General features: G+C 48.9%; 1 protein-coding gene across 1 annotated transcript; it reads left to right on the plus strand.

Moving 5' to 3' along the window:
* The first annotated feature begins 938 nt into the window (after positions 1-938).
* TGM1 (transglutaminase 1) lies at positions 939-27,967 on the plus strand. The gene is given in 17 exon segments (XM_066208620.1): positions 939-1,038; positions 3,620-3,839; positions 5,101-5,277; positions 6,670-6,851; positions 6,853-6,949; positions 10,310-10,428; positions 11,576-11,683; positions 13,679-13,853; positions 15,324-15,462; positions 15,816-15,919; positions 16,642-16,730; positions 18,014-18,166; position 20,190; positions 21,415-21,705; positions 23,560-23,720; positions 25,979-26,115; positions 27,618-27,967. Coding segments are annotated over 16 exon segments (2,391 nt in total). The 5' UTR covers positions 939-1,038; positions 3,620-3,622; the 3' UTR covers positions 27,859-27,967.
* The last annotated feature ends 13 nt before the right edge of the window (positions 27,968-27,980 follow it).

Here is a 27,980-nt window from a genome sequence, read left to right on the forward strand (position 1 = left end):
CCCCAAACCCACTCCCAGACCCTCACAGTATAAACCAGTGACCCCAAACCCACTCCCAGTCCATCCCAGTACAAACCAGTAACCCCCCAAACCCCACTCCCAGTCCGTCCCAGTATAAACCAGTGACCCCAAACCCACTCCCAGTCCATCCCAGTATAAACCAGTGACCCCAACCCACTCCCAGTCCATCCCAGTATAAACCAGTGACCCCAAACCCACTCCCAGTCCATCCCAGTATAAACCAGTGACCCCAAACCCGCTCCCAGTCCATCCCAGTACAAACCAGTGACCCCAAACCCACTCCCAGTCCATCCCAGTATAAACCAGTGACCCCCAAACCCACTCCCAGTGCCTTCCCAGTATAAACCAGTGACCCCAAACCCACTCCCAGTCCATCCAGTACAAACCAGTAACCCCCAAACCCACTCCCAGTCCGTCCCAGTATAAACCAGTGACCCCAAACCCCACTCCCAGTCCATCCCAGTATAAACCAGTGACCCCCAAACCCACTCCCAGTCCATCCCAGTATAAACCAGTGACCCCAAACCCACTCCCAGTCCATCCCAGTATAAACCAGTGACCCCAAACCCGCTCCCAGTCCATCCCAGTACAAACCAGTGACCCCAAACCCACTCCCAGTCCATCCCAGTACAAACCAGTGACCCCAAACCCACTCCCAGTTCATCCCAGTATAAACCAGTGACCCCAAACCCACTCCCAGTTCATCCCAGTCCATCCCAGTTCCCTCCCCAGTTGCCCACCGCTCGGGCGTGGCGATGACGTCACTGCCCAATCCCGACCCGCGGCCCCGCCCCTCGGGCGGTGGGGGGAGGGGGGCGGTTGCCAAATAGTGACTCCCGGGGTTGCGAAATAGTGAGCCACGGGGGGTCACGCCCACCCCGCCGACACGTCATCCCACGCCCCGCCCCCGGCACCGCCCCCGGGGGTCACGCCCACCCCCGCCAGATTGTGAGCCACTGGAAACGCCCATAGGGACCGACCCTGCCACAAAGTGAGCCGCTGAATCGACTGCTGCTGGTTTGTACTGGTTTGTACTGGTTTGTACTGGAGGGGTGGTCAGGGAGCTCCGGGACCCCGCTGGGAACGAGACTGGGAGCAGCACTGGTTTATACTGGTTTATACTGGGACACTCCTGGGACCCCGCTGGGAACGATTTTCAGCCGCTCCCCGCCCTTACTGGTTTATACTGGTTTGTACTGGGAGGGTGGTCAGGGCACTCCGGGATCCCGCTGGGAACGAGGCTGGGAGCACTGGTGTATACTGGTTTATACTGGTTCGTACTGGGAGAAGTTTCCTGGGCTTGCCACATAGTGAGCCCCACCTGCCAAATAGTGATCCCGGGCGCGGCCGGGGGGGCGGGGCGTAAACCGAGCCGGCCACGCCCATCGGCGCGCTGGCCACGCCCCTCGCCGCGCTCCGCCGCCGCTGGGAGTTACTGGGAGCTACTGGGAGTTACTGGGAGCTACTGGGAGCCCCCCCCGGGAGGTACTGGGGGATACTGGGAGCGCTGGGAGGGCGAACTGGGAGGACTGGGAGCACTGGGAGGACTGGGGGGGGTTACTGGGAGCACTGGGGGGGGTTACTGGTCCATACTGGGAATACTGGGAGGACTAGGGGGGGTTACTGGGTGAACTGGGAGGACTGGGGGCACTGGGAAGGGGTTACTGGGGTTACTGGGAGCGCTGGGGGGGGGTCACTGGTCCATACTGGGAATACTGGGAGCACTGGGGGGGTTACTGGGGGCACTGGGGGGGGGGTTACTGGTCAAACTGGGAGCACTGGGGGTTTACTGGTCCATACTGGGGGATACTGGGAGCGCTGGGAGGGGTTACTGGTCAAGCTGGGAGGACTGGGAGGGTTACTGGGAGCACTGGGGGCACTGGGAGGGGGTTACTGGGTGAACTGGGAGGACTGGGGGGGGTTACTGGTCAAACTGGGAGGACTGGGGGGAGTTACTGGGGGCACTGGGGGGGGTTACTGGTCAAACTGGGAGCACTGGGAGCACTGGGGGAGGGTTACTGGGTGAACTGGGAGCACTGGGGTGGGTTACTGGTCCATACTGGTCCATACTGGGAGCACCGGGGGGGGGGTCACTGGGGCTGCCGGAAGTGCCCGGGAGGGGAACTGGGAGCACTGGGAGGGGTTACTGGGAATACTGGGAGCGTTGGGAGGGGTCACTGGTCCGTACTGGGAGGGGACTGGGAGGGAACTGGGCAAACTGGGAGAACTGGTCTGGCGGGGGAGGAGCTGCTGGGACAGGCCCGGCCCGGGGGAACTGGGAGGGACTGGGAGGGACTGGGAAGGACTGGGATGGACTGGGATGGACTGGGAGGGACTGGGATGGACTGGGATGGACTGGGATGGACTGGGAGGGACTGGGAGGGACTGGGAGAGACTGGGATGAACTGGGATGGACTGGGAGGGACTGGGAGGGACTGGGATGGACTGGGATGGACTGGGATGGACTGGGGGGGACTGGGATGAACTGGGATGGACTGGGATGGACTGGGAGGGACTGGGAGGGACTGGGAGGGACTGGGATGGACTGGGATGGACTGGGATGGACTGGGAGGGACTGGGATGGACTGGGATGGACTGGGATGGACTGGGAGGGACTGGGAGGGACTGGGAGGGACTGGGATGGACTGGGATGGACTGGGAGGGACTGGGGGGGACTGGGATGAACTGGGATGGACTGGGATGGACTGGGAGGGACTGGGAGGGACTGGGAGGGACTGGGATGGACTGGGATGGACTGGGAGCACTGGGAGCGGTTACTGGTCTGTACTGGGAGCTTGGGAGCAGTTAGCGGTTTGTACTGCTCCATACCGGTCTATACTGGTCTATACTGGTTTATATTGGTTTACTTTGTTTGTAATGTTCCGTACTGTTTTGTACTGGTTTATACTGGCCCATACTGGTTTATACTGGTTTATACTGGTTTATATTGGTTTATATTGGTTTATACTGGTCCACACTGGTCCATACTGGTCCATACTGGTTTATATTGGTTTATATTGGTTTATACTGGTTTATACTGGTCCATGCTGGTTTATATTGGTTTATATTAGTTTATATTGGTTTAAATTAGTTTATATTGGTTTATACTGGTCCACACTGGTCCATACTGGTCCATAGTGGTCCATACTGGTTTATATTGGTTTATATTGGTTTATAATGGTTTATATTGCTCCATACTGGTCCATACTGGTTTATACTGGTTTATATTGGTTTATATTAATTTGTATTGGTTTATACTGGTCCATACTGGTCCACACTGGTTTATATTGGTTTATATTAGTCTATATTAGTTTATATTGGTTTATACTGGTCCATACTGGTCCATACTGGTTTATACTGGTTTATACTGGTCCATACTGGTTTATACTGGTTTATATTAGTTTATATTGGTTTATATTGGTTTATACTGGTCCACACTGGTCCATACTGGTCCATACTGGTCCATACTGGTTTATACTGGTTTATACTGGTCCACACTGGTCCATACTGGCTTATACTGGTTTATATTGGTTTATACTGGTTTATACTGGTCCATACTGGTCCACACTGGTCCATACTGGTCCGCACTCGTCCCCAGGCCATGCCCGACCCCCGATTGGACGCGGGCCGTTTCTCCTCCGTCCGCCACCCGGGGGCGCCCTCGGCCCCGCCCCCCGGCGCTGGCCGCGGCCTCTGGCGCCGCCTGGCGGCCAAGTGCTGCCGCTGCGGCTGCTGCGGGAATCGCCAGCGGGATCGCGACTGGGAGCCCATCCCCGGGGAGGTGCCGGGCCGGAGGGCGGCCCAGCCCCTGCGGCCAGGTGAGGGGGAGGGCTTTGGGCCGAAAAGCGGCGATTTTGGGCAAAAAAACCCGGAAAAAAACGGAAGTTTTGGGGCGAAAATTGAGGGGTTTAGAGGGGAAAAAATTGGGATTTTTGGGGGGTTTTTTTGGGAGTTTTTTGGGGTTTTTGGGGTGGTTTCTGACGGGAAAATGCCACGGGAGTTTAGGAAAGGGGTTTTGGGGTGAAAAACGGCGATTTTGGGCAAAAAAAATTTGGTGTTTTTAGAGCGCAAATTGAGGATTTTAGAGGGAAAAAGCGGGATTTTTGGGGGGTGAAAAATGGGGATTTTCGGGGGATTTGGGGGTGGTTTCTGACGGGAAGATGCCACGGGAGTTTAGGAAAGGGGTTTGGGGCGAAAAACGGCGATTCTGGGAAAAAAAAACCCGAGAAAAAAGGAAGTTTTGGGGTGAAAATTGAGGTTTTTAAAGCGAAAAAATTGGGGGGTTTTGGGGTGAAAAATGGGGTTTTTGGGGGGATTTTGGGCGGTTTCTGATGGCGAAATCCCACGGGGGTTTAGGAAAGGGGGGTTGGGGAGAAAAACGGCGATTTTGGGCAAAAAAAAACCGAAAAAAACGGAAGTTTTGGGGTGAAAATTGAGGTTTTTAGAGGGAAAAAATTGAGATTTTTGGGGGGTTTTTTTGGGAGTTTTTTGGGGTTTTTGGGGGTGGTTTGTGACGGGAAAATGCCACGGGAGTTTAGGAAAGGGGTTTTGGGGTGAAAAACGGGGATTTGGGGAAAAAAAACCCGGAGGTTTTGGGGTGAAAATTGAGGGTTTTAGAGCGAAAAAATTGGGATTTTGGGGGGGGTTTTTTTTGGAGTTTTTTGGGGGTTTTGGGAGGATTTTTGGGGAGGTTTCTGATGGCGAACCCTACGGGGATTAAGGAGAGGGGTTTTGGGGTGAAAAACGGCGATTTTGGGAAAAAAAACGCGGAAGTTTTGGGGCAAAAATCGAGGGTTTTAGAGCGAAAAAATCGGGTTTTTCGGGGGTGAAAAATTGGAATTTCGGGGGATTTTTGGAGTTTTTTGGGAGGATTTTTGGGGCGGTTTCTGATGGCGAATCCCACGGGGATTAAGGGGAGGGGTTTTGGCCGAAAAACAGCGATTTTGGGGAAAAAAAATCCTGGTTTTCGGCCTCAAAATTTCCATTTTTGGGGCAAAAAAATTTCCCATTTCCCCTCCCCCCAGAAATGGCGGCCGCGCTAAGCCCCGCCCCCCCTTGTTTTCCCCGCCCACCCCGCAGGCCTATTGGCTCCGGTGAGGCTCCGCCCCGGCTCCTCGGCCAATCGCGCGGCTCACCACACCCAGGAGTTCTCGCCCCGCCCCCTGGTGGTGAGGCGGGGCCAACGCTTCCACGTGGGCGTGGCCTTGCCCCGCCCCCTGCGCGAGGACGACGCCCTCTGCCTGGAGCTGACGCTGGGTGAGGAGAGGGCGGGCGGAGTTCGGGGGGGGGGGAAGGGAGGACGGGGAGGGGGTTGGGAAATTCGGGAGATTTTGGGGAAAATCTGGGGAATTTTGGGAAATTTGGGGAAATTTGGGGGAAATTTGAGGGAAAGTGTAGAAAATTTTGGGGAAATTTTGGGGAAATTTGGGAAATTTGGGGGAATTTGGAAAATTTTGGGGAAATTTGGGGAAATTTTGGGGAATTTTGGGAGATTTGGGGAAATTTTGGGGAAATTTGGGAGATTTGGGGAAAATTTGGGGAAATTTTGGGGAAATTTTGGAGATTTTGGGAAATCTTGGGGAAATTTTGGGGAAATTTGGGGAATTTTCGGAGATTTTGGGGAAATTTGGGAGATTTGGGGAAAATCTGGTGAAATTTGGGAGATTTGGGGAAATTTTGGGGAAATTTTGGGAAAATTTGGGGAAATTTGGGGAAATTTGGGAGATTTAGGGACATTTTGGGGGAATTTGGGAGATTTGGGGAAATTTTGGGAAATTTTGGAGGGAATTTGCGAGATTTGTAGAAAATTGGAATATTTGGGAGATTTTGGGGAAATTTTGGGGAAATTTATGGAAATTTGGGAGATTTTGGGGAAATTTGAAGGAATTTTGGGGCAAATTTTGGGGAAATTTGAAAGATTTGGGGGAAAATGTGGGAGAAATTTGAAAGATTTGGGAAAATTTGGGGAACATTTGGGCAAATTTGAGGAAAATTTGGGGGGAAATTTGGGAGATTTTGGGGAAAATTTTGGGAAATTTTGGGTGGAATTTGCGAGATCTTGGGAAAATCTGGGGAAATGTGGGAGATTTGGGGAAATTTTGGAAAAATTTGGGGGAATTTTGGGGGTTTCGGAGAAAAATTTGGGGGTTTTGGGAATTCGGGAAATTCGGAGGAAATTGGGGAAAATTCGGGAGAATTTGGGGATTTTTTGGGGGGAAATTCAGGAATTTCGAGACGAAATCGGGAAAAAAATTGCGGGAAATCTGGGGGGGCGTGGTTTGGAGGCAAATTTGGGAATTCGGGCATAAAAATCGCAAAATTTTTTGCCGGAAATCCGGGAATTTGGGGCCGGAATGTGAGAAAAAAAAAAAAAACCACCAAAAAAATTTGGATTTTTTGGAGGGGTGGGGGGTGGGGGGGAAACCGGGAAAATTCCGCGGAAAACCCGGGAAAAAACTTGGGGAAAACGGTGAAAATTCGGCGGAAAACTCGGGAACTTTGAGGCAAAAAAAAATCTGGGAATTTTTGGAGCCGCAATTCCCCTCCCCCCCCTCCCCCCGTAAAAATTTCCCGATTTTTTTTAAATTTTCCTTTTTTCCGACGTCGCCCTCTGGATGACGTCACCGCCCCGGCCGATGACGTCACCAGGCCCCACCCCCCAGGTGGCCAAAGGCACCCACGTCCTGATCCCGCTCGGAGGCTCCTCCCCCACCGGCTGGAGGGCGGAGCTCGACGAGGGCGTGGCCGAGCCGCTGGCGGGCGCGGCCGGAAGCGACCACGCCCTGTGGGTGGGGCTCGAGGCCCCGCCCGACGCTCCCATTGGTCGGTACCCGCCTGAGCGTCCGCACCAGGACGGCGAGCGGCGAGTTCGCCGCGCCCTTCGAGGCCGACAACGACGTGGTGGTGCTGTTCAACCCCTGGTGCCCCGGTGAGGGGGTTTGGGGCGAAAAACGGGGATTTTGGGAAAAAAAAAAATGGGAATTTTGGGGGAAAATGGGGGAAAAAAATTTGGGGAAATTTGAGGGAAAAATGGGGAAAAAAGGGGGGAAAATGGGGAAAAAATGGGGGGAAAAAAGGGATTTTTGGGTCGTGAATTCGGGGTGTTCTGGTGAGGGGGTTTGGGGTGAAAAACGGGGATTTTGGGAAAAAAAAATGGGAATTTCGGGGGAAAATGGGGAAAATGGGAAAAAATTGGGGGGAAATGGGGAAAAAATGGGGAAAATATGGGGAAAAAAGGGGGAAAATATGGGGGATAAAAAGGGAGTTTTGGGTCTTGGATTGGGGGTGTCTTGGGTGGTTTTTTGGGGCGAAAAACGGGGATTTTGGGGAAAATTGAAATTTTGGGGGAAAATGGGGAAAAATGGGAAAATTTGGGGAAAATGGGGAAAAATATGGGGGAAAAATGGGAAAAATATGGGGGGAAAATGGGAATTTTGGGGCTTTTAATTCGTGGTGTTTCGTTGAGTTTTTTGGGGTGAAAAAATGAGATTTGGGGAAAAAATCGGAATTTTGGGGGGAATGGGAAAAAAAGGAAAAAGATCGGGTGGAAAATGGGGAAAAATGGGGGGAAAAGGGATTTTTGGGTCTTGGATTCGGGGTGTCCCGGTGAGGGGGTTTGGGGTGAAAAACGGGGATTTTGGGGAAAAAAAAAATCGAAATTTTGGGGAAAAGGGGGGAAAAAAATTTGGGGAAATTTGAGGAAAAAATGGGGAAAAAAGGGGGAAAAATGGGGAAAAATATGGGGGAAAAAAGGGATTTTTGGGTCGTGAATTCGGGGTGTTCTGGTGAGGGGGTTTGGGGCGAAAAACGGGGATTTTGGGAAAAAAAAATGGGAATTTTGGGGGAAAATGGGGAAAAATTGGGGGAAATGGGGAAAAAATGGGGAAAAATGGGGAAAAATGGGGAAAAAAGGGGGAAAATATGGGGGATAAAAAGGGAGTTTTGGGTCTTGGATTGGGGGTGTCTTGGTTGGTTTTTTGGGGCGAAAAACGGGGGTTTTGGGGAAAATTGAAATTTTGGGGGAAAAATGGGGAAAAATGGGAAAAATTGGGGGGAAATGGGGAAAAAATATGGGGGAAAAATGGGAAAAATATGGGGGGAAAATGGGAATTTTGGGGCTTTTAATTCGTGGTGTTTCGTTGAGTTTTTTGGGGTGAAAAAATGAGATTTTGGGAAAAAATCGGAATTTTGGGGGGAATGGGAAAAAAAGGAAAAAGATCGGGTGGAAAATGGGGAAAAATGGGGGGAAAAGGGATTTTTGGGTCTTGGATTCGGGGTGTCCCGGTGAGGGGGTTTGGGGTGAAAAACGGGGATTTTGGGGAAAAAAAAAATCGAAATTTTGGGGAAAAGGGGGGAAAAATTTTGGGGAAATTTGAGGAAAAAATGGGGAAAAAAGGGGGAAAAATGGGGGAAAAATGGGGGGAAAAAAGGGATTTTTGGGTCGTGAATTCGGGGTGTTCTGGTGAGGGGGTTTGGGGTGAAAAACGGGGATTTTGGGAAAAATTGAAATTTTGGGGGAAATGGGGAAAAAAATGGAAAAAAATTGAGGGAAAAATGGGGAAAAATGGGGAAAAATATGGGGGAAAAATGGGAATTTTTGGGCTTTTAATTCGTGGTGTTTCGTTGAGTTTTTTGGGGTGAAAAAATGAGATTTTGGGAAAAAATCGGAATTTTGGGGGGAATGGGAAAAAAAGGAAAAAGATCGGGTGGAAAATGGGGAAAAATGGGGGGAAAAGGGATTTTTGGGTCTTGGATTCGGGGTGTCCTGGTGAGGGGGTTTGGGGTGAAAAACGGGGATTTTGGGGAAAAAAAAAAATCGAAATTTTGGGGAAAAGGGGGGAAAAAAATTTGGGGAAATTTGAGGGAAAAATGGGGAAAAAAAGGGGGAAAATATGGGGGATAAAAAGGGATTTTTGGGTCTTGGATTGGGGGTGTCTTGGTTGGTTTTTTGGGGCGAAAACCGGGGATTTTGGGGAAAATTGAAATTTTGGGGTAAAAATGGGGAAAAATGGGGAAAATTGGGGGAAAATGGGGAAAAAATGGGGGGAAAAAAGGGATTTTTGGGTCGTGAATTCGGGGTGTTCTGGTGAGGGGGTTTGGGGTGAAAAACGGGGATTTTGGGAAAAATTGAAGTTTTGGGGGAAATGGGGGAAAAAATGGAAAAAAATTGGGGGGAAAATGGGGAAAAATGGGGAAAAATTTGGGGGAAAAATGGGAAAAATATGGGGGAAAAATGGGAATTTTTAGGCTTTTAATTCGTGGTGTTTCGTTGAGTTTTTTGGGGTGAAAAAATGAGATTTGGGGAAAAAATCGGAATTTTGGGGGAAATGGGGAAAAAAAATTTGGGGAAATGGGGAAAAAATGGGGAAAAACGGAGAAAAAAAAGGGATTTTTGGGTCTTGGATTCGTGGTGTCCCAGTGAGGGGTTTTGGGGTGAAAAAATGAGATTTTGGGAAAAATTGGAATTTTGGGTGAAAATGGGGAAAAATTTGGGGAAAATTGGGGAAAAAATGGGGAAAAATGGGAAAAATTCAGGAAAAAATGGGAAAAAATGGGGGGGAAAGGGATTTTTGGGTTTTTAATTCGTGGTGTTTCGGTGAGGTTTTTGGGGTGAAAAACGGGGATTTTGGGAAAACTTGAAATTGTGGGGAAAATGGGGGAAAAAAAAGGGAAAAATCTGGTGAAAAATTGGGGGAAAATGGGGGAATTTTGGGGCATTTTCGGGGAGGGGAAAATCTGGGAAATTTTGGGGGAAAATTTGGGAATTTTGGGGGTTTTTACCATAAAATTCCGGGATCTGGGGGGTGGAAGATCTGGAAAATTTCGGAATTTTTGGGGGAAACTTGGGAATTTTGGCGATTTTTTGCGGTAGAATTCAGGAAATTTTGGGCAAACTTTGGAATTTTGCGGCTTTTTTCGGGGTAAAGTTTGGGAATTTGGGGGAAAATTCTGGAATTTTGGGGAATTTTTGTGGGGGGGCGGGAAATCCGGGGATTTTGGGGGGAAAACTGGGAAATTTGGGGAGGGGGGGGGGGTTTGAGGTAAAATTTGGGAATTTTTGGGGTTTTTTTGCTGTAAAATTCAGGAATTTTTGGGTGAGAAAAAAAAAAATTCAAATTTTGGAGCTTTTCCGCCCGAAATTCCTCAAATTCGGGGCTGAAAAATCGGGAAATTTTTTTTTTTTTGCTTCCTCCCCAAACTTTGGGAATTTTGACGCTTTCGGGGATTTTTCCCGCTTTAAAAAAATCGTTAATTTTTAAATTTTGTTTTTTTGGGGGTGAAATTTCAGAGGATTCGGTTTACATGGAGAAAACCTCGGACCTCCGCGAGTACGTCCTCAACGAGAGCGGCCGCATCTTCTACGGCACCGAGGAGCAAATCGCCGAGAGATCCTGGAATTACGGCCAGGTCCGGGAGCCCCGAAATCCCCGGAATTCGCCCCAAAAATAATTCCCCGGAACCGCCGGAATTCGGCGGTTTTTATCCCCAAAAAAAACGGGGTTAAAATGAAGGATTTTGGGGGGAAAAAAACGCCGGGTTGGGATTTTTTGGGGATTTTTTTTTTTGGGAGGATGATCCGGGGAAAAAAATGGAGAAATTTGACCAAAAATCGGAATTTTGACCCGAAATCGGGAGATTTTGACCCAAATTTTGGGGGTTCGGAGGAGTAGGAGGTGCTGAAAGTTGGGAAATTTTGGGAATTTTTGGGATGATTTTAAAAAAAAAAAAGTGGAAAAAAATTCCAAGTTTGACCGAAAATTAAAATTTTCACCCAAAATTGGGCGGATTTTGAGCCAAAATCGGGCTGATTTTTGGGGGAATTTTTGGGGGAATTTTGGGGGGATTTTGGGGATTTGGGGATCCCACCGAAATTTGGCGAAAATCCCCAAAAATCGGCACCAAGAGGAAATATTTCTGGTGCCGTTTTTGGGGGGTTTCAGTCAAATTTTGGCCGGTTTTGGTCGGAATTTTTGGGGGTTTTTTTGTGGCAAATTTGGGGAATTTTGGGCAAAGTTTGGGAATTTTGGGGTTTTCCAAAAATTTCAATCAAAATCGGGTTAAAAATCCCAAAAAACGTCACGAAGAGGCGCCATTTTGAACCAATATCGGTCAAATTTTGGCCATTTTTGGTCGGAATTTTTTGGGGTTTTTTCGGGAAAATTTGGGGAATTTTGGAGGAATTTACAAATTTTGGGATTTTCCAAAAATTTCGATCAAAATCCGGTTAAAAAAAACCCCAAAAAGAGTCACCAGGAGGCGCCATTTTGAGCCAATTTTGGTCAAATTTTGGCCATTTTTGTTCCAATTTTTTTAGAATTTTGGGGAAATTTGGGGCGAATTTTGGGAATTTTTGGATTTTCCAAAAATTTCGATCCAAATCGGGTTAAAAACCCCAAAAAACCTCACCAGGAGGCGCCATTTTGAGCCAATTTTGCCGAATTTCAGTCGAATTTCGCCCGTTTCCGGTCGGAATTTTTTCGCAGTTTTTTTTTTTTTTCTCCGGGGGGCCCCAAATTTCCCAAAATCGCCCAAATTTGCCCCAAAATCTCCGCAGTTCGAGCCGGGGGTGCTGGAGGCGTGTCTGTTCATCCTGGACCGGCGGGGGATGCCCCACAGCGCCCGCGGCGACCCCGTCATGGTGGCCAGGGTGGTGTCGGCCATGGTGAGCCAAGTTCCGGGGAGAAATCCGGGGATTTCGGGAAAATTTGGGGAAAATTTGGGGATTTGGGGAAAAATTGGGGGAAAATTTGGGGATTTTGGGAAAATTTTTGGGAAAATTTGGTGATTTTGGGGGAATATTTTGAGGAAAATTTGGGGATTTTGAGGAAAATTTGGGGGGATTTTGGGGAAAATTTTGGGGATTTTTGGGGAAAATTTTGGGGGGAAATTTTATGGATTTTGGGAAGATTTGGGGGATTTGGGGAAAATTTTGGGATTTGGGGGAAAATTTTGGGGATTTTGGGAAAATTTTGGGGAAAATTTGGGGGAGTTTGGGGAAAATTTTGGGGAAATTTTTGGGGAAATTTTTGGGGAAATTTTTGGGGGTTTGGGGAAAATTTTCTGGATTTGGGGGGATTTGGGGGGTTTGGGGGAAAATTTTGGGGAAAATTTGGGGGGTTTTGGGAAAATTTTGGGGAAAATTTTGGGGATTTGGGGGAAATTTTGGGGAAAAATTTGGGGGATTTTGGGGGAAAATTTTGGCGATTTTGGGGAAAATTTTGGGGGTTTTAGGGAATTTTGGGGATTTTGGGAAAAAAATTTGGAGATTTTGAGGAAAATTTGGGGGGGAAATTTTCTGGATTTGGGGAAAATTTTGGGGATTTTGAGGGATTTTGGGGGGTTTGGGTTGAATTGTTTTGGAGCTTGGGGAGGTTTGGGGCAAAATTTTGGGATTTTGGGCAAATTTGGGGGATTTTTATAATTTTTTTTAATTTTTTTCCCCCCAAATTACGAGAATTTTTTGGGTGTATTTTTGGGGTGAAAATTCTGGGATTTTCAGGAATTTTTTGGGTGAAATTTTGGGATTTTTTGGGGGGGAGAAATTCTGGGATTTTGGGGGGAAAAATTTCTAAATTTTGGGGTGAAGTTTTGGGATTTTGGGGCGAATTTTGGGGATTTTTGGGTGGATTTTTGGGGGGTTTTTGGGGCGGAGCTTTCGGGAATTTTGTTTTTTGGGAATTCCCAAATTTCCCGGGAATATCTTTGCCGATTTCTGACGGATTTTGACGCGATTTTGGTTGAAATTTCCCCGATTTTCACCCGGTTTCGAGCCGGAATTTCCGCGGGTTTTTTTTCACCCAATTTTTCCCAAAATTTTGGGCAAAAAAATTCGGATTTTTTGGGGGGAATTTTTCTGGGAATTCTGGGATTTCTACTGAGTTCTTTTCCAAGATTTTTTTTTTTTGGTCCATTTCGGTGGGAATTTCCACCGTTTTTTGAGACCTTTTGGGGCCGGAATTTTGAGCAAAATTTTCACGATTTTGGGTAAAAAAAATCCTGGGTTTTTTTTTTTGGAAATTTCCGGCAATTCCTGAATTTCCCTCTTTTCCCAAGAATCTCCTCCTGGATTTTGGGCCAATTTTCGTCGCCTTTGGGTAAAATCCCCCGTTTTTCAGCCGTTTTCAGAAATTTTCGGCAATTTTTGCATCCAAAAAATTCCGATTTTCTTTTCTTTTTTTAAAATTTTTTCTAGGAATTCCTGGGAATTTCGAGATTTTCAGGATTTTTTCCCGGGATTCCTGCCGGCTTTTTTCCCCAGGAATATTTTTTGTCCCTTTTGAAACCTTGGGCAGGAATTTCCAAGATGTTTTTTCCCGGCAGAATTTTCGGGGCAGAATTTCCCGGGTTTTTTTGGGGGGGTTTTTTTGGGGATTTTTTTGGGGTTTTTTTGGGAATTCCCAAATTTCCCGGCATTCTCTTTTTCCCCCGGATCACCTTTCCCAACTTCCGACTGATATTTTTTTTTTTTTTGCGGATTTCGGTCGAAATTTCCCCGGTTTCGATCCGTTTCGAGCCGGAATTTCCCGCGTTGTTTCCCCCCCCCCCCGATTTTTCCCAAAATTTCACCAAATTTTTTCCCGAAATTTCCGTTTTTTCCCCCCCCCCACCCACCCCCCCGCGAAATTTTTTTTCGTTAAATTTTTTTTGCGGCTCCCAGGTGAATTCCCTGGACGACAGCGGCGTCCTGGTGGGGAACTGGACCGGGGATTACTCGCAGGGCACCAACCCCTCGGCCTGGGCCGGCTCCGTCGGCATCCTCCGCAGCTTCCACGGCACCGGGGCCCCCGTCAGATACGGCCAGTGCTGGGTCTTCGCCGGCGTGGTCACCACTGGTCTGTACTGGTTTATACTGGGAGGGGGGAATGGTGAAAAATCGGTGAAAAAACGGCGAAAATCGGGCGAGAAATGGGCTAAAAATGGGGAAAAATGGGTGGGAAAGGGTCAGGAAAGGGTTAAAAAGGGGATTGGGGGTCACTGGTTTGTACTGGTTTATACTGGGAGGGGGGAAAGGGCGAAAAATCGGTGAAAAAACGGCGAAAATCGGGCGAGAAATGGGCTAAAAATGGGGAAAAATGGGTGGGAAAGGGTCAGGAAAGGGTTAAAAAGGGGATTGGGGGTCACTGGTTTATACTGGTTTGTACTGGGAGGGGGGAAATGGTGAAAAATCGGTGAAAAAACGGCGAAAATCGGGCGAGAAATGGGCTAAAAATGGGGAAAAATGGGTGGGAAAGGGTCAGGAAAGGGTTAAAAAGGGGATTGGGGGTCACTGGTTTATACTGGTTTGTACTGGGAGGGGGGAAATGGTGAAAAATCGGTGAAAAAACGGCGAAAATCGGGCGAGAAATGGGCTAAAAATGGGGAAAAATGGGTGGGAAAGGGTCAGGAAAGGGTTAAAAAGGGGATTGGGGGTCACTGGTTTGTACTGGTTTATACTGGGAGGGGGAAAATGGTGAAAAATCGGTGAAAAAACGGCGAAAATCGGGCGAGAAATGGGCTAAAAATGGGGAAAAATGGGTGGGAAAGGGTCAGGAAAGGGTTAAAAAGGGGATTGGGGGTCACTGGTTTATACTGGTTTGTACTGGTTTGTACTGGTTTGTACTGGTTTATACTGGGAGGGAGAAAATGGTGAAAAATCGGTGAAAAAACGGCGAAAATTGGGTTAAAAATGGGGAAAAAGGGGGTTAAAAGTGGTCAGGAAAGGGTTAAAAGGGGGTTACTGGTTTATACTGGTTTGTACTGGGCCAGGGACTGGGTTAAACTGGGCGGCACCCACCAGACCCCTCCACTCCTTACTGGTTCAAACTGGTTTATACTGGTTTGCATTGACTTGTATTGGTTCACATTGACTCCTATTGACTTGTACTGGTTTATACTGGTTTGTACTGGTTTATACTGGTTTGTACTGGTTTATACTGGTTTGTACTAGGCCAGGGACTGGGTTAAACTGGGCGGCACCCACCAGACCCCTCCACTCCTTACTGGTTCAAACTGGTTTATACTGGTTTACATTGACTTGTATTGGTTCACATTGACTCCTATTGACTTGTACTGGTTTATACTGGTTTGTACTGGTTTATACTGGTTTGTACTGGTTTATACTGGTCCAAACTGGTTTATACTGGGCCAGGGACTGGGTTAAACTGGGCGGCACCCACCAGACCCCTTCCCTCCTTACTGGTTCATACTGGTTTATACTGGTTTACATTGACTTGTATTGACTTGTACTGGTTTGTACTGGTTCATACTGGTTCGTACTGGTTTGTACTGGTCCAAACTGGTTTATACTGGTTGACACTGGTCAGTGCTGCGCTGCCTGGGCCTGCCCACCCGCACGGTGACCAACTACAACTCGGCCCACGACACGGACACGTCGCTGACCACCGACATCTACCTGGACGAGGGCATGAGGCCCCTGGAGCGCCTCAACACCGACTCCGTCTGGTACTGGTTTATACTGGTTTATACTGGTTTGGGCCGGGAGGGGGCTGGGAGCGAAAGAACGGCGGAAAAACAGCGAAAAAACGTGGAAAATTGGGTGAAAAACGGGCAAAAAACGGGAAAGAAGTGATGGGATTGATACTGGTTTATACTGGTTTGATACTGGTTTGGACTGGTTTGTACTGGTTTGGACTGGTTTGGACTGGGAGGGGATTTGGGGGGAATTTCGGGGGGTTTTGGGGCTCGAAAAAGGGTCCAAAATGGGGAAAAAATTGATTTTTTTAAAATACTAGTTTATATTGGTTTGTACTGGTTTATACTGGTTTATACTGGTTTATACTGGTCCGTCCCGGCAGGAACTTCCACGTGTGGAACGACTGCTGGATGAAGCGGCCGGATCTCCCCGACGGCTACGACGGGTGGCAGGTGGTGGACGCCACGCCCCAGGAGACCAGCAGCGGTACTGGTTTATACTGGTTTATACTGGTCTGGACTGGTTTGGACTGGGAGGGGGGAAAAAAAACGGGGAAAAAACGGCGAAAAAACGGGAAAAAACGGGGGGAAAATGGGGAAAAATGGGGGAAAAAAATGGGGGTTTGGGGTCGCTGGTTTATACTGGTTTGAACTGGTTCGTACTGGGAGTTACTGGTTTATACTGGTTAGGACTGGGAGGGGAAAAAATGGGGAAAAAACGGCGAAAAAACGGGAAAAAACGGGGGGAAAATGGGGAAAAATGGGGGAAAAAATGGGGGTTTGGGGTCGCTGGTTTATACTGGTTCATACTGGGAGTTACTGGTTTATACTGGGACGGGGGAAACCGCGGGGGAAATGGTGTAAGAAGGGGTTAAAATGGGGATTTGGGGTGACTGGTTTGTACTGGTTTATACTGGGAGGGGAAAAAAAAGGCAAAAAAACGGGAAAAACGGGGGTTTGTACTGGTTTGTACTGGTTTGTACTGGTTTGTACTGGTTTGTACTGGTTTGTACTGGTTTGTACTGGTTTGGCGTTTCAACGGCTGCAGTTCCCTCAGCGGCCACTGGGGGCAGCAGCGCCGTTGCCGCCAATTACCCGGGTCCATACTGGTTTATACTGGTTTATACTGGTCGGAACTGGTTTATACTGGTCCATACTGGTCCATACTGGTTTATACTGGTTTATACTGGTTTCTACTGGTGTCCGCAGGGCTGTTCTGCTGCGGGCCGTGCTCGGTGACCGCCGTGAAGAACGGCGAGGTTTTCCTCAAGTACGACACGCCCTTCGTCTTCGCCGAGGTGGGCGTGGCCCCGATATGCAAACGAGGCGCCGATCCGGCTGCTTCGGTTTCGTCGGCGCCGCTGATTGGTTATGCTAATGAGGCGGTTGTTTATGCAAATCAGCGGGCGAGGGGCGGCGACGGCCCGGGGGCGGGCGGGGTGGCGATGAGGTGGGCGTGGCTTAGGTATGCAAATGAGGGGTCGCTTACACGAATGAGGAGGCGTGGCCCAGTCTGCTGATGACGATCGCACCAGTTAATGGCGGCGGTTTTATAATTAATTATGCAAATGAGCAGTTAGCTGCGGCCAGGTGCGCTGGAAGGCGCGGCCTGCCCTGGTGGGCGTGGCCTGAATATGCAAATCATGGCCTCACTACGCCGATCAGGCTCGATCGGCATCGCCAACGCTAATTCGCTAATTAATGGCTTACTCTCATTTGAATAATTATTTATGCAAATGGCCGGGTGAACGCCAACACGGTGAGCGGGAAGGGGCGTGACCTAAGTATGCAAATGAGGGATTGTTTATGCTAATTCGAAGGTTTAACTAAGCCTGATGATGATGAGGTTTGCCAATTAATGGCGTTAATGCGGTAATTAGTTATGCAAATGAGCTGGTCAGCATGCAGACGAGCTGGTGAACGGTGGTGGGCGTGGCCTAAAGTATGCAAATGAGGCGTGGCTAATTCGGCTGATGAGGCGGGTGCTGGTTGATGTCGTAATTAATAACGCAGTTAATTATGCAAATGGACCGGTGAACGGAAACGTAATTAATTCCCCTGATCAGGGGGATGATTAACTATGCAAATTACCCGCCTAATTATGCAAATGAGCAGCCACAAAGCGCCCCGGCGGCGGCAGGGGGCGGGGCTTGAGCGCGCGCACTCCGGGGTTAATTAGGATTGCGCTAATTAGGCGCCTGAACTTAATCGGGGGCTACGGTTGATTATGCTAATTGCCTAACTAATTATGCAAATCAGCGGGTTAAAAGAGACAAGGGGGGGGGCGTGTCACTCCGCCGCGGTGGGCGTGTCCCGAATGCGCGAAGCGCGCTAATTGCGCTAATTAAGAAACGGAAATGATTCTGTTGATGGGAGCGCTGATTAACTATGCAAACGAGCTAATTAATTATGCAAATTACCCAGACAAGGCGCGCTGGCATTGGCCGCTTCCCCCGGGGTGGGCGTGTCCCAATCGCGCCAACCCGCGTCTAATTCCCCCAATTAGGGGCCGCGATTAATCCCGGCGATCGGAGGGGTGGTTAACGATGCTGATGAGCCGATTAATTATGCAAATGAGCAGGTGAACAGCGACAAGGTGTACTGGCAGCGCCAGGCCCACGGCGGCTTCGCCGTCGTCCACGTGGAGGAGGGAGCGATCGGCCGCAGGATCAGCACGCAGGGCCCGGACACTGCGGCCAGAGTGGACATCACTGACCAGTACAAGCACCCGAGGGTGAGTGACCGGCCAGTGACCGACGAGTGACCGGGGAGTGACCGCTGAAAAAACGAGCCGGAAATGGCCCAAAAGGACCCGGAAATGGTCAAAGAAGGGACAAAAAATGGTCAAAAAATGACCAGGGAGTGACCAGTGAGTGACCGCTGAAAAAACGACCCGAAAATGACCCAAAATGACCCGAAAATTGTCAAAAAAAGTGACCAGGGAGTGACCAGGGAGTGACCAGGGAGTGACCAATGAGTGACCGCTGAAAAACTGACCCGAAAATGACAAAATATGACCCGAAAATGGTAAAAAAAGTGACCAGGGAGTGACCAGGGAGTGACCACTGAAAAAAATGACCCAAAAATGACAAAAAATGACCCGAAAATGGTCAAAAAAGTGACAAAAAATGGTCAAAAAAGTGACCAGGGAGTGACCAGGGAGTGACCAGGGAGTGACCGCTGAAAAAATGACCCGAAAATGACCCAAAATGACCCGAAAATGGTCAAAAAAGTGACCAGTGAGTGACCAGGGAGTGACCGCTGAAAAAATGACCCGAAAATGACAAAAAGTGACCCGAAAATGGTCAAAAAAGGGACAAAAAATGGTCAAAAAAGTGACCAGGGAGTGACCAATGAGTGACCGCTGAAAAAATGACCCAAAAATGACAAAATATGACCCGAAAATGGTCAAAAAAGTGACCAGGGAGTGACCAGGGAGTGACCAATGAGTGACCGCTGAAAAAATGACCCGAAAATGACAAAAAATGACCCGAAAATGGTAAAAAAAGGGACAAAAAATGGTCAAAAAAGTGACCAGGGAGTGACCAGGGAGTGACCAATGAGTGACCGCTGAAAAACTGACCCGAAAATGACCCAAAATGACCCGAAAATGGTCAAAAAGCGACCAGGGAGTGACCAGGGAGTGACCAATGAGTGACCGCTGAAAAAATGACCCGAAAATGACGAAATGTGACCCGAAAATGGTCAAAAAAGTGACAAAAAATGGTCAAAAAAGTGACCAGGGAGTGACCAGGGAGTGACCAATGAGTGACCGCTGAAAAAACGAGCCGGAAATGACCCAAAAGGACCCGAAAATGGTCAAAAAAGTGACAAAAAATGGTCAAAAAATGACCAGGGAGTGACCAATGAGTGACCAATGAGTGACCGCTGAAAAAACGACCCGAAAATGACAAAAAATGACCCGAAAATGGTCAAAAAAGTGACCAGGGAGTGACCAATGAGTGACCAATGAGTGACCAGGGAGTGACCAGGGAGTGACCAATGAGTGACCAGGGAGTGACCAGGGAGTGACCACTGACCGCTGAAAAAATGACCCGAAAATGACAAAATATGACCCGAAAATGGTCCAAAAAGTGACAAAAAATGGTCAAAAAGTGACCAGCGAGTGACCAATGAGTGACCGCTGAAAAAATGACCTGAAAATGACAAAAAATGACCCGAAAATGGTCAAAAAGTGACCAGGGAGTGACCAGGGAGTGACCAGGGAGTGACCACTGAAAAAAATGACCCGAAAATGACGAAATATGACCCGAAAATGGTCAAAAAAGGGACAAAAAATGGTCAAAAAAGTGACCAGGGAGTGACCAGGGAGTGACCGGGGAGTGACCGCTGAAAAAACGAGCCGGAAATGACCCAAAAGGACCCGAAAATGGTCAAAAAAGTGACAAAAAATGGTCAAAAAATGACCAGGGAGTGACCAATGAGTGACCAATGAGTGACCGCTGAAAAAACGACCCGAAAATGACAAAAAATGACCCGAAAATGGTCAAAAAAGTGACCAGGGAGTGACCAGGGAGTGACCAATGAGTGACCAGGGAGTGACCACTGAAAAAACGAGCCGGAAATGACCCAAAATGACCCAAAAATGGTCAAAAAAGTGACCAGTGAGTGACCGCTGAGTGACCGCTGAGTGACCAGTCAGTGACCAGAGAGTGACCAGGGAGTGACCGCTGAGTGACCCCTGAGTGACCACTGACCCCAGAGTGGACATCCCTGACCACTACGAGCACCCTGAGGGTGACTGACCGCTGACCTCTGACCTTAGGGCTCTGAGTGACCGCTGAGTGACCAATGACCCTTTGACCCAACCCTTGACCCTTTGACCCAACCAATGACCCCTGACCCAACCCTTGACCCCTTGACCTAACTCTTGACACTTTGACCCAACCCTTGACCAACCATTGACCAACCCTTGACCCCTCAATCCAACCAATGACCCTTGACCCAACCAATGACCCCTTGACCCAACCGATGACCCCTTGACCCAACCGATGACCCCTTGACCCAACCAATGACCCCATGACCCAACCGATGACCCCATGACCCAACCGATGACCCCATGACCCAACCAATGACCCCATGACCCCACCAATGACCCCATGACCCCACCAATGACCCCATGACCCAACCAATGATCCCGTCACCTCACCAATGACCCCATGACCCAACCGATGACCCCATGACCCAACCGATGACCCCATGACCCAACCAATGACCCCATGACCTCACCAATGACCCCTTGACCCAACCGATGACCCCATGACCCCACCAATGACCCCATGACCCAACCAATGACCCCCTGACCCAACCGATGACCCCATGACCCAACCGATGACCCCTTGACCCCAACCAATGACCCCTTGACCCCACCAATGACCCCATGACCCAACCAATGACCCCGTGACCCCACCAATGACCCCATGACCCAACCAATGACCCCGTGACCCCACCAATGACCCCATGACCCAACCAATGACCCCGTGACCCCACCAATGACCCCATGACCCCATCAATGACCCCTTGACCCAACCAATGACCCCTTGACCCAACCGATGACCCCTTGACCCAACCAATGACCCTTTCACCTCACCAATGACCCCTTGACCCAACCAATGACCTCTTGACCCAACCAATGACCCCATGACCCCACCGATGACCCCTTGACCCAACCAATGACCTCTTGACCCAACCAATGACCCCTTGACCCAACCAATGACCTCATGACCCAACCAATGACCCCATGACCCAACCGATGACCCCATGACCCAACCAATGACCCCTTCACCTCACCAATGACCCCATGACCCAACCCTTGACCCCTTGATCCAACTCTTGACCAACTCTTGACCAACCCTTGACCCCTTGGCCCAACCAATGACCCCATGACCCCCCCAACGACCCCACGACGCAACCGACGACCCCTTGACCCCTCGCCCTTTGACCCCCCCCCCGCTTTGCCAGGCTCGGAGGCCGAGCGCCGCGCCGTCTCCACCGCCACCTCCCACGGCTCCCGGCCCCGTCACCGCGGCCCTTCCTCCTCCTCCTCCTCCTCCTCCTCGGTCACTCTGACCCTGGCGGCCGTTTCGGCCGTGGCCGGAGCCGAGCTGGAACTCCGGGCGGCGTTGACCAATCGGGGGCCGGAACCTCGGACGTTGAGGTTGAGGCTGTCGCTCTGCTCCGTCCGCTACACCGGAGTGGCCGGAGCCGCTTTCCGGCAGGAGCAGCACAGCCGGACGTTGCCGCCGGGGCAGGGTGAGGGCGTTGGGTTGGACTGGGTTGGACTGGTTTATACTGGGAGGGGGTTTGGGGGGTTTTTTGGGGGGGTTTGGGGCACTGAAAGGGTTAAAAATGGGGGAAATCTGGTGGTTTTACAGACTGGTTTATACTGGTTTGGACTGGGAGGGGGTTTGGGGGGTTTTTTGGGGGGTTTGGGGGCACTGAAAGGGTTAAAAATGGGGGAAATCTGGTGGTTTTACAGACTGGTTTATACTGGTTTGGACTGGGAGGGGGTTTGGGGGGTTTTTTGGGGGGTTTGGGGGCACTGAAAGGGTTAAAAATGGGGGAAATTTGGTGGTTTTTCAGACTGGTTTATACTGGTTTGGACTGGGAGGGGGTTTGGGGGGTTTTTTGGGGGGTTTGGGGCACTGAAAGGGTTAAAAATGGGGGAAATTTGGTGGTTTTTCAGACTGGTTTATACTGGTTTGTACTGGGTTGTACTGGTTTATACTGGTTTGGACTGGGAGGGGGTTTGGGGGGTTTTTTGGGGGGTTTGGGGGCACTGAAAGGGTTAAAAATGGGGGAAATTTGGTGATTTTACAGACTGGTTTATACTGGTTTTATACTGGTTTTATACTGGTTTATACTGGTTTTATACTGGTTCATACTGGGTTGTACTGGTTTATACTGGGAGGGGGTTTGGGGGTTTTTGGGGGGGTTTTTTGGAGGGGTTTGGGGGCACTGAAAGGGTTAAAAATGGGGGAAATTTGGTGATTTTACGGACTGGTTTATACTGGTTTGTACTGGGTTGTACTGGGTTGTACTGGTTTATACTGGGAAGGGGTTTGGGGGGTTTATGGGGGGTTTTGGGGGCACTGAAAGGGTTAAAAATGGGGAAAATCTGGTGATTTTACAGATTGGTTTATACTGGTTTATACTGGTCTATACTGGTGTATATCAGTTTATTCTGGTTTATACTGGTCTATACTGGTTTATATCAGTTTTTACTGGTTTATACTGGTTTATACTGGTGTATATCAGTTTATACTGGCATATATCAGTTTTTACTGGTTTATACTGGTTTATACGGGTTTATACTGGTTTGTACGGATTTATATCCCTTTATAATGGCATATATCAGTTTGTACTGGTCTATACTGGTTTATACTGGTGCATATCAGTTTATTCTGGTTTATCCTGGTTTATCCTGGTATATATCAGTTTTTACTGGTTTATGCTGGTTTATACCGGTTTGTACGGATTTATATCACTTTATACTGGAATACACCAGTTTATACTGGTTTATACTGGCTTATACTGGTCTATACTGGTCTCTACTGGTTTATACTGGTTCATAGTGGTTTATACTGGTCTATACTGGTTTATACTGGTGTATATCAGTTTATACTGGTTCATACTGGTTTATACTGGTCTATACTGGTTCATACTGATTTATACCGGTCTATACTGGTCTATACTGGTCTATACTGGTTTATACTGGTGTATATCAGTTTATACTGGTTTATACTGGTCTATACTGGTTTATACTGGTGTATATCAGTTTGTACTGGTTCATACTGGTTCATACTGGTTTATACTGGTCTATACTGGTTTATACTGGTTCATACTGGTTTATACTGGTCTATACTGGTCTATACTGGTGTATATCAGTTTATACTGGTTTATACTGGTCTATACTGGTCTATACTGGTCTATACTGGTGTATATCAGTTTATACTGGTTCATACTGGTCTATACTGGTCTATACTGGTCTATACTGGTGTATATCAGTTTATACTGGTTCATACTGGTCTATACTGGTCCATACTGGTTCATCCTGGTTTCCCACACCCCACGGGCTGCGTCCCCTCCCCGCCCCCGTCCCCGCAGAGGACTCGGTGACAATGACGGTGACCTACGCCGAGTACCAACCCCACGTGGGCGACCAGGACGCCCTGAAGCTGACGGTGGCCGGCAACGTCCAGGAGACCGGCCAGGTGCTGGCCAAGGAGCTGCTGGTGCGGCTGCACACGCCCGAGCTGACGCTGACGGTAACGGGGACGCCGAAACGCGGAGGGCGTCGACTTCCGCCGCCCGGAACAGGGAAACGAACAGACAAAACAAAACACGAAATCCCGGCGTCGTCCCGCCGAGGAAAAGAGAAATCCGGGGGGTTGAGGAGACGGCGCACACCGGGCGTGCCCAGATTGGGGGAAATTGGGGGGATTTGGGGGGATTTGGGGGAATTTGGGGGAAATTTGGGGGGATTTGGGGGGATTTGGGGAAGTTTGGGGGAAATTTGGGAGAATTTGGGGGAAATTGGGGGGATTTGGGGGGATTTGGGGGAATTGGGGGGAATTTGGGGGGATTTGGGGGGATTTGGGGGATTTGGGGAAATTTGGGGGAATTTGGGGAAATTTGGGGGAAATTTGGGGAAATTTGGGGGGATATGGGGGATTTGGGGAAATTTGGGGGAAAATTGGGGGAATTTGGGGAAATTTGGGGGATATTCAGGGAAATTTGGGCAAATTTGGGAAAAATTAGGGAAATTTGGGGGAAATTTGGGGAAATTTGGGGGAATTTGGGGGATTTGGGGAAATTTGGGGGAATTTGGGGGAATTTGGGGAAATTTGGGGAAAATTGGGGAAATTTGGGGGAATTTGGGGGAAATTTGGGAAAATTTGGGGGGATTTGGGGGAAATTTGGGGAAATTTGGGGGAAATTTGGGAGCAGGTGACGAGGGGGTTGGGGAAGGGAAAAATTGGGTTCAAAAGGGAGAAATTTGATGGGAAAAACGGGGAAAAAATTGGGAAAATTTCCCCGCCCCCCCAAAAAAAGGATGAAACCTCGCGGGCGCGTGCCGGGGGCCGGGAAGGGAATCCCCGCGGGCTCCGGTGGGACGCGCCCGGCGCCCGACGCGGCGCTTCGGGTGGGAAAGCCCCAAATTTTTCCCCCAAATTTACCAGAATTTACCCGAATTTCCCCCCAAAATTTCCCCAATTTTTTTCCCAAAATTTCCCCAAATTTCCCCAAAATTTCCCCCAAAATTTGCCCAAATTTTCCCGAATTTTCGCCCCAAATTTTCGCCCCAAATTTTCACCCCAAATTTTCCCCAGATTTTCCCCCAAAAATTTCCCAAATGTCCCCAAATTTTCCCTCAAAATTTACTCAAATTTTCCCAAATTTTCCCCCCAAAATTTCCCCAAATTTTCCCCCAAATTCTTCCCCAAAATTTTCCCGAAATTCCCCGAACTTTCCCCCAAAACTTGCCCAAATTTCCCCGATTTTTACCCCCAAATTTTCCCCAAATTTCCCGAATTTTCCCCCCCAAAATTTCCCCAAATTTCCCCCCAAAATTTCCCCAAATTTCCCCCCAAAATATTCCCAATTTTCCCCCCAAATTTCCCCCCAAATCTCCCCAAATTCCCCCCCAAAATTTACCCAAATTTCCCCCCGAAATTTAACCAATTTTCCCCGATTTTTTCCCCAAAATTTTCCCAAATTTCCCTCCCAAAATTTCCCCAAATTTTCCCGAAATTTCCCCCCAAAATTTCCCCGAATTTTCCCCCCAAAACTTACCCAAATTTCCCCAAACTTTGCCCAAATTTCCCTCCCAATTTGGCAATTTCAGCCCCAAAATTCCCCATTTTCTCCCAAATTTTTCCCCAAATTTTCCCAATTTTAGCCCCAAATTTTCCCAAATTTCGCCGGTTTAGGCCCAAAATTTCCCCCAAAAATGGCGATTTTTTGGGGGTGGAAAAAATGCTGATTTTGGGATCAAAAAAAGAATTTTCCCAGGGGGTGAAAACCGGCGATTTTGGGGATAAAAATCGAGATTTTGTTTTTTTTGGAAGGGGAGTGAAATCCCGGGATTTTGGGGGAATTTTGGGCTGAATTTGTGTATTTTTGGGGAGGATGAAACCTGGGGAATTTCGAGGTTAAAAACATTGATTTTGGGGGGAGTGGAATTAAAAACATCGAATTTTTATTTGGGGGGGGGGGGGGCCGGAATTAAAAACTGGGATTGTTTTGGGTTTAAAAAAGGGGAAATCGGCAAATTTTTTGGGATGAGAAGTTTCGGGACGAGAAGTGGGAATTTTGGCGCGTTTCAAACAAAAAAAGATTTTTTTCGGCGCAAAAAAAAAAAAAGATTTTTAGCTCAGAAATCGGGATTTTTTTGGGGGTAAAAAAAACCCCGCGATTTTCGCTTTTTTCGGGGTAAAAACGCGGCGGGTTTTGGGCCGGATTTATCTTTTTTTTTGGGTTAAAAAACCGGGATTTTGGGGTTTTTTTTTTTATTTCTTGGCAGGTGTTGGGCCCGGCCGTGGTTGGGCAGGAGCTGCCGATCCAGGTGGTTTTCCAGAACCCTCTTCCCAAAGCCCTGAGCGGCGCCTCGCTCCGCATGGAAGGCGCCGGCATCGCCTGCCCCAAACCTCTGGCCTTGGGGTGAGAGGCGAACTGGTTTATACTGGTTCGGACTGGGAGAGGGAGGGGAAAAAAAAACCCGAAAAAACGGCAAAAAAAACGGTGAAAAAAGGGTTAAAAACGGCGGGGAAATGCGGAAGGGGAAAAGAAAGGGTTAAAAACGGCGGGGGAAGGGTTAAAAGGGGGATTGGGGGCGTTACTGGTTTGGACTGGTTTATACTGGGGAGGAAAAACGGGAGAAAAACGGGGAAAAAACGGGGAAAAAACGGTGGAAATTGGGGAAAAAAACGGCGGGGAAAGGGTTAAAAGGGGGATTGGGGCGTTACTGGTTTGGACTGGTTTATACTGGGAGGGGACTGGGGGGTTACTGGTTTGGACTGGTTTATACTGGGGAAAAAAAAACGGGGAAAAAAACGGTGGAAATTGTGGAAAAACGGTGAAAAAAGGGTTAAAAACGGCGGGTGAAGGGTTAAAAGGGGGATTGGGGGCGTTACTGGTTTGGACTGGTTTATACTGGGAGGGGACTGGGGGGTTACTGGTTTGGACTGGTTTATACTGGGGAGGAAAAACGGGGGAAAAACCGGTGGAAATTGGGGAAAAAAACGGTGAAAAAAGGGTTAAAAACGGCGGGTGAAGGGTTAATAGGGGGATTGGGGGCGTTACTGGTTTGGACTGGTTTATACTGGGAGGGGACTGGGGCGTTACTGGTTTGGACTGGGAGGGGACTGGGAGGGGGATTAAAGGCTGAAAAAGGGGGGAGGAAAGGGTTAAATTGGGTCTTTTGTACTGGTTTATACTGGTTTGGACTGGTTTGGATTTGTTTATGTTGGGTTATACTGGTTTATACTGGTTTGGACTGGTTCGGACTGGTTTGGATTTGTTTATGTTGGGTTATACTGGTTTGGACTGGTTCGGACTGGTTTGGGTGTTTTTATACTGATTTTTATTGGTTTGGACTGGTTTTTACTGGTCCATACTGGTTTATATTAGTTAATATTGGTTTATACTGGTTTATAATGGTTTGTACTGGTCCCTACTGGTCCGTACTGGTTTACATTGGTTTATACTGGTCCATACTGGTCCATACTGGTCCATACTGGTCCATACTGGTCTATATCAGTTTCCCTTGGTTTATAATGGTTTCCATTGGTTTATACTGGTCCATACTGGTCCATACTGGTCCATACTGGTCTATATCAGTTTCCCTTGGTTTATAATGGTTTCCATTGGTTTATACTGGTCCATACTGGTCCATACTGGTCCATACTGGTCTATATCAGTTTCCATTGGTTTATAATGGTTTACAATGGTTTATACTGGTCCATACTGGTCCATACTGGTCTATATCAGTTTCCATTGGTTTATAATGGTTTACAATGGTTTATACTGGTCCATACTGGTCCATACTGGTCCACACTGGTCTATATCAGTTTCCATTGGTTTATAATGGTTTCCATTGGTTTATACTGGTCCATACTGGTCCATACTGGTCTCTCACCGGTTCATCCCGGTTCTCCCCGCAGCTCGGTGGGGGCGGGGCAAACCCTCCGCCTCAGCCAATCGGTGACGCCGCTGCGGGCGGGACTGCGCCGCCTGGTGGCCGCGCTGGAGAGCGCCGCCCTGCCCCCGCTGCACGGCAGCGTCCAGTTCCAGGCCCTTACTGGGAGCACTGGGAGCACTGGGAGCCCGCCCGGGGACACTGGGAACGGCGGGAGGAGGAGGGGCAGGAGGAGGGGGAGGCCCGGCGGGAGCACGGGGGGGTGAACTGGTCCGTACTGGGAGCACTGGGAGGGGGCTGGGAGGGGACTGGGAGCACTGGGAGGGGTCACTGGTCTATACTGGGAGCACTGGGAGGGGACTGGGAGGGGACTGGGAGCACTGGGAAT

The sequence above is a fragment of the Chamaea fasciata genome, unplaced genomic scaffold (genome assembly GCF_029207755.1).
Source record: "Chamaea fasciata isolate MVZ Bird 193981 ecotype frontalis unplaced genomic scaffold, bChaFas1.0.hap1 SCAF_376, whole genome shotgun sequence".
Classification (NCBI taxonomy): domain Eukaryota; kingdom Metazoa; phylum Chordata; class Aves; order Passeriformes; family Sylviidae; genus Chamaea; species Chamaea fasciata.